The 6,194-nt window shown below is 43.1% G+C and overlaps 1 protein-coding gene across 1 annotated transcript in view; it reads left to right on the top strand.

Annotated features, from left to right (window-relative positions):
• Window positions 1–799: 799 nt before the first annotated feature.
• Window positions 800–6,194, top strand: part of asnsd1 (asparagine synthetase domain containing 1) — a 16,025-nt gene continuing 10,630 nt past the window's right edge. Inside the window, exons 1-2 of the mRNA XM_010785201.1 lie at window positions 800–2,341; window positions 4,123–4,304. Coding sequence (XP_010783503.1) covers window positions 932–2,341; window positions 4,123–4,304 — 1,592 coding nt within the window. The 5' untranslated portion in view covers window positions 800–931. The remainder of the gene's footprint in view (window positions 2,342–4,122; window positions 4,305–6,194) is intronic.

Here is a 6,194-nt window from a genome sequence, read left to right on the forward strand (position 1 = left end):
TGTGTGTGTGTGTGTGTGTGTGTGTGTGTGTGTGTGTGTGTGTGTGTGTGTGTGTGTGTGTGTGTGTGTGTGTGTGTGTGTGTGTGTCCGGCTGTTTGAAGAGCAAGCATGGGAGACAAAAGACAGTGTTTGCATCCAGCTAGTCACACACACAGTTACAATCACACTCCCTGTAATTGACATAATTAATAGATAGTTTAGCTTCTCACCATCATTTGCTGTGGCCCACTGATGTTAACGATCGTAACTGAAAGGCTGCCTGTCAAACGTAAACATTCAGCCACGTGACTCGCAAACTCCCGAGAGTTTTACACAAGACGGATCCTTTCTAGCCATAACCCTGCACCGGGCGCTGACATTGGCGCCCGGTGATCATCAGATTTGACAACGCTGATTGGCTGAAATTATGTTTCGGAGCCATAGCTTACAGATAGCAACAGTCAGCTGCTAGTGGCTGCTGCTGCACTGGTTGAGGGCTCCTCTCTTAGCGCCCAGACGAGAGAGGGTAATGATACACGGGCAAGGCAAGGCAGGAAACATGTGACTTATCAGTAACTTTAGACATCGTAACACCATTTTAAACAAGATTTTATTGTAGATTATACATTTTACTGATACCAATTATATAATATTTACCTTGTTCATTAAAAATTAAAATAAAAAATATATATTTAAAAAAAAAAAAAAATTGTTAATTTAATTTTTTTAAATTTTAATTTGTAATGTGGGAAGAGGTGGGGTGGCGCCCCTAGCGCCCCTATGGGCCGGCCGCCACTGATTTTAACAGATACACTCCCTAGATGTCTGTCACGTTGATTCTCAACTGAGGCTGCACAATAGTTTAATGGACATAACTGGTTATCAATTTTATCTACAGAGGAACTGGATGACATGAAAAAGGATCTGCAGGATATATAAGACTAACCACACAATGTGCGGTATCTTCTGTCTGTTGAGTCTGTCCCCCACTCAGTTTGAGTGGGACAAAACAGTTTATGAACATTTAAAGAGAAGAGGGCCCAACTTGAGCCAGAATCTCACAGTTAGAAGCACAAAGCCCTGCTATCAGTGTGTATTCTCTGCCCACGTTCTTCACCTGAGAGGCCTTCTCACCCCGCAGCCAGTTGAAGACAGCAAAGGAAATGCCCTGGTATGGAACGGGGAGATTTTTGGAGGTGTCCCAGTAATGCCGGAGGAGAACGACACTGCTGTTGTCTCTCAGCGGCTCTCGTCCTGCAGCAGCTCTACAGAGATTCTGTCCTTTCTCTCCACTGTACGCGGACCGTGGGGCTTTATTTACTACCAGAAGGCTGGGGACTACCTCTGGTTCGGCCGAGACTTCCTTGGTAGGAGGAGTTTGCTGTGGAAGTTTGATGCAGAGGTCAAAGCCTTGACCCTGACTTCTGTGGCAGCCCACTGTGCTGGACCTGCTGCATCTGCGTGGCAGGAAGTCCCAGCAGGTGGTGTGTACCGGATTGACCTGAAGGCAGTCTCAGAGGCAGGCTGTGTAACATTTGAGGTTTATCCCTGGGCTTACGGAGAAAATTGTCCTTTCTATAGCTGTACTCAAACTATATTAGAGTCTGTGCCGAGCGGCTGCACTGCTGTTATTAACCGGTCAGGCCTTGCATTGACCTCCCCTGTGTGCCCTCTCAATACATCCATCCCTGAGTCTTTAAACCAGGAAGAAATTCATCCAAACGCTCATCCCTGTGATCAAGATCTGGAGCAGCTGCCTGCAGGCAAAGAGAGAGGCGAGGCGGTGAACCGTCTCATTGATGTTCTCAGCGAGGCAGTTAGGCGTCGCGTTCAGGCTCTGCCATCACAGGACAATTCTGCTCCGTCTAATGACAATGCCAGTATTGCCATTCTGTTCTCTGGAGGTATAGATTCAATGATCCTGGCCGCCTTAGCTGACCGTCACATTCCTGCACATCAACCTATAGACCTTCTCAACGTAGCGTTCAAACTACAGGTGCCAAAGAAGCAGAAAGAGTCTGCAAAGAAACCTGTGAAGCACAAAGATAAGCCCACAGAGTGTAAGACTGATGGCACCGAGTCCCTGACCTCCAGCCCTTTCGATGTTCCAGACAGAATAACAGGGAGAGCCGGTCTCAAGGAGTTACAGCAGCTAAACCCTGAAAGGAGGTGGAATTTTGTTGATATCAATGTCACAAAAGAGGAGCTGCAGAAAACCCGTCAGGAGCGCATTAGTCATTTGGTGCATCCCCTGGACACGGTTCTGGATGACAGCATCGGCTGTGCTGTGTGGTTCGCTGCCCGAGGGGCAGGCTTCATCACGGGGGACGGGGACCAGAAGCCTTTCACATCATCTGCAAAGGTGAAGTACAACAAACAACCCTTCCAGGACCAAATGGCCCCTGGGTTCTTTAACTACAGTTATTGTGGTGGAGGAAAAAAGTTGAGTGACAATTGCTAAAATAACAATACATACAGTGGGGCAAAAAAGTATTTGGTCAGCCACCAATTGTGCAAGTTCTCCCACTTAAAAAGATGAGATAGGCCTGTAATTTTCATCCTAGGTATACTTCAACTATGAGACAAAATGAGAAAAAAAAATCCAGAAAATCATTTTGTCTGATTTTTAAAGAATTTATTTGCAAATTATGGTGGAAAATAAGTATTTGGTCAATAACAAAAGTTCATCTCAATACTTTGTTATATACCCTTTGTTGGCAATGACAGAGGTCAAACGTTTTCTGTAAGTCTTCACAAGGTTTTCAAACACTGTTGCTGGTATTTTGGCCCATTCCTCCATGCAGATCTCCTCTAGAGCAGTGATGTTTTGGGGCTGTCGCTGGGCAACACAGACTTTCAACTCCCTCCAAAGATTTTCTATGGGGTTGAGATCTGGAGACTGGCTACGGCCACTCCTTCGTTGCCCGGGCGGTGTGTTTGGGATCATTGTCATGCTGAAAGACCCAACCACGTTTCATCTTCAATGCCCTTGCTGATGGAAGGAGGTTGTTACTCAAAATCTCACGATACATGGCCCCATTCATTCTTTCCTTTACATTAATCAGTCGTCCTGGTCCCTTTGCAGAAAAACAGCCCCAAAGCATGATGTTTTCAGCCCCATGTTTCACAGTAGGTATGGTGTTCTTTGGATGCAACTCAGCATTCTTTCTCCTCCAAACACGTCTAGTTGAGTTTTTACCAAAAAGTTATATTTTGGCTTCATCTGGCCATATGACATTCTCCCAATCCTCTTCTGGATCATCTAAATGCTCTCTAGCAAACTTCAGACGGGCCTTGACATCTACTGGCTTAAGCAGGGGGACACGTCTGGCACTGCAGGACTTGAGTCCCTGGCGGCGTAGTGTGTTACTGATGGTAGCCTTTGTTACTTTGGTCCCAGCTCTCTGCAGGTCATTGACTAGGTCCCCTCGTGTGGTTCTGGGATCTTTGCTCACCGTGCTTGATCATTTTGATCCCATGGGGTAAGATCTTGCGTGGAGCCCCAGATCGACGGAGATTATCAGTGGTCTTGTATGTCTTCCATTTTCTAATAATTGCTCCCACAGTTGATTTCTTCACACCAAGCTGCTTACCTATTGCAGATTCAGTCTTCCCAGCCTGCTGCAGGTCTACAATTTAGTTTCTGGTGTCCTTTGACAGCTCTTTGGTCTTGGCCATAGTGGAGTTTGGAGTGTGACTGTTTGAGGTTGTGGACAGGTGTCTTTTATACTGATAACGAGTTCAAACAGGTGCCATTAATACAGTTAACAAGTGGAGGACAGAGGAGGCTCTTAAAGAAGAAGTTACAGGTCTGTGAGAGCCAGACATCTTATTTGTTTGTAGGTGACCAAATACTTATTTTCCACCATAATTAGCAAATCAATTCTTCAAAAATCAGACAATGTGATTTTCTGGATTTTTTTTTTTTCTCATTTTGTCTCTTATAGTTGAGGTATACCTAGGATGAAATTACAGGCCTCTCTCATCTTTTTAAGTGGGAGAACTTGCACAATTGGTGGCTGACTAAATACTTTTTTGCCCCACTGTAAATGTGCTTTTCTCAGTTTTAACAAAACTAAAATACATTAAAAGAGATGTTTACAATCAACAACAAACATATTGACCTGCTATTCTGTGCTGCAGGTAATTCTGACCGGCATCGGAGCAGACGAGCAGCTGGCAGGCTACTCCCGACACAGAGTCCGGTTTAAGACGTCTGGACACCAGGGAGTGATCCAGGAACTGGCCATGGAGCTGGCAAGGATCCCTTCCAGGAATTTGGGCAGAGACGACAGAGTGATAGGGGACCATGGGAAGGAGGCCAGGTTAGTGAGCTTTTAATTTAATTTAATTTAATTTAATTTAATTTAATTTATATAAACATACAGCTCTGAAAGAAAAAAAAAATAGACCAGTGCAAAATTCTCAGTTTCTCTGGTTTTACTATTTATTATTTATTATGTGTTTGAGTACAATAAAAATAAATATTAGATTTTTTTTAAACTGCTGTCTAAATGTCTCTGTGTTGGAATTCAACAGACACTGGAATGGAATGGCTGCAATACATGTAGAGATTTAAGAAACTTTTGCAGGGTTCATCTCTTTCAGAGCTATATATGTCGATATTTTAATCTTTGGGACGGTGGTACATTTAGTTCTCTGTCTGTACCACACACTCAAGAGATATTGATAATAAATGTGACTTAAACTTGGTGCGGCTGTTGATATGCATGTCAACAGAGCCTTAAGGCATGTCTTGAAGCTGCCTATTTTATCTGTCCAATAGTCGCACTGTAAGATTTTAGCAAATATTTTGACTTCACCATTAAGGTTAATGTTTAGTGACTTTGGACCCAGAGGGTTGTCAGTCAAGTGCCTAAACAGTGCCAGAATGGAGAGGTACTCTGAGAGAAGTAAATCTCCTAGGTACTGTAAGGTTCCTCTGAGCAAGGCATTAGATTCCCACAATGCTTCACCGTTCATATAATCCTAATACTAGGATCGGTAAAATGCTGAGACCAAATGTAGTGTGTGACAGTGGCGGATCTAGGATTGTAGGAGATCCGGGGCTTAGCCCAGAGTTGTTTTTTTTAAATATTGAAGTTAAAAGCATCAATCTGGTGCACTTTGAGAGCAACATTAACCCTACCTTAATAATACCTTAAAGGGGACATATCATGCTATATTTGAACAATATATTGTAGGGCCATACCTATATAAATATAACTTTTTTTTCAAAATACCAAACAGATCCTGCATTTTAGCCATGCCTCATTTCCAGAGGTGCTGGAAGGTATTTTGAGTGGGGGTGCTGAGGTGCTGGAATCCAGTGAACACTATTAAGGGCACTATAGAGCACGCAAAAAAGCACTCCCCACACGCAAACACACAGTACACCCGCGACTGTTACAATGAAGGCTCAATAATCAGCTCACGGCATATAGGCAGCGGTAAAGTGCTATTTTTTACGAGTGGGGAGCGGACCTAAGATTTTTTTTAAGTATTGAAGTTAAAAGCATCAACCTGGTACACTTTGAGAGCAACATTAAGAGATCTATGGATACATCTCTCAACACCCATATGAAACAGAACTGTAAGCAGATGTTCTTTTTCTTTATGGATATTTTACAAATCACTTCCCTTTCAAACTGTATTCTTGTTGCCATATAGTATTTCATAACTGTTTTTCCTTTATTCTCTTATTTTTTTTATAATGATCATATGAAGGTGTGCCGCGGAAATAATCTTTTGAATAATTTGTGACCCACTGAGATAAGACTAAAGTGAACTATCTAAACCCTCAGAGTCCTTTAGCTCACCTGAGCCTCTCAGTCTGAGAGGAAAGGACTCTCCTCCAGCTTGTTGTGGAACAAACAGCTCCTTGTGTCCGTTATTGCGGCTAGCTAACTAGATGCTAACAACACATGCTGCTGGCACCGGTCTCTCTCTCTCTCTCTCTCTCTCTCTCTCTCTCTCTCTCTCTCTCTCTCTCTCTCTCTCTCTCAAATTCAAAGGGGCTTTATTGGCATGAAAGTTAAATTAAACAATGTTGCCAAAGCATCACAATACAAAATAATTAACAACATTAACATACATTTCAAATGTTTACATATTATTGATGATATATATATATACAGTGATACAATTACGTGTGTGTGTGTGTGTGTGTGTGTGTGTGTGTGTGTGTGTGTGTGTGTGTGTGTGTGTGTGGACGA

This window comes from Notothenia coriiceps, unplaced genomic scaffold (assembly GCF_000735185.1).
Source record: "Notothenia coriiceps isolate Sejong01 unplaced genomic scaffold, NC01 NC01_scaffold00027349, whole genome shotgun sequence".
Taxonomy (NCBI): domain Eukaryota; kingdom Metazoa; phylum Chordata; class Actinopteri; order Perciformes; family Nototheniidae; genus Notothenia; species Notothenia coriiceps.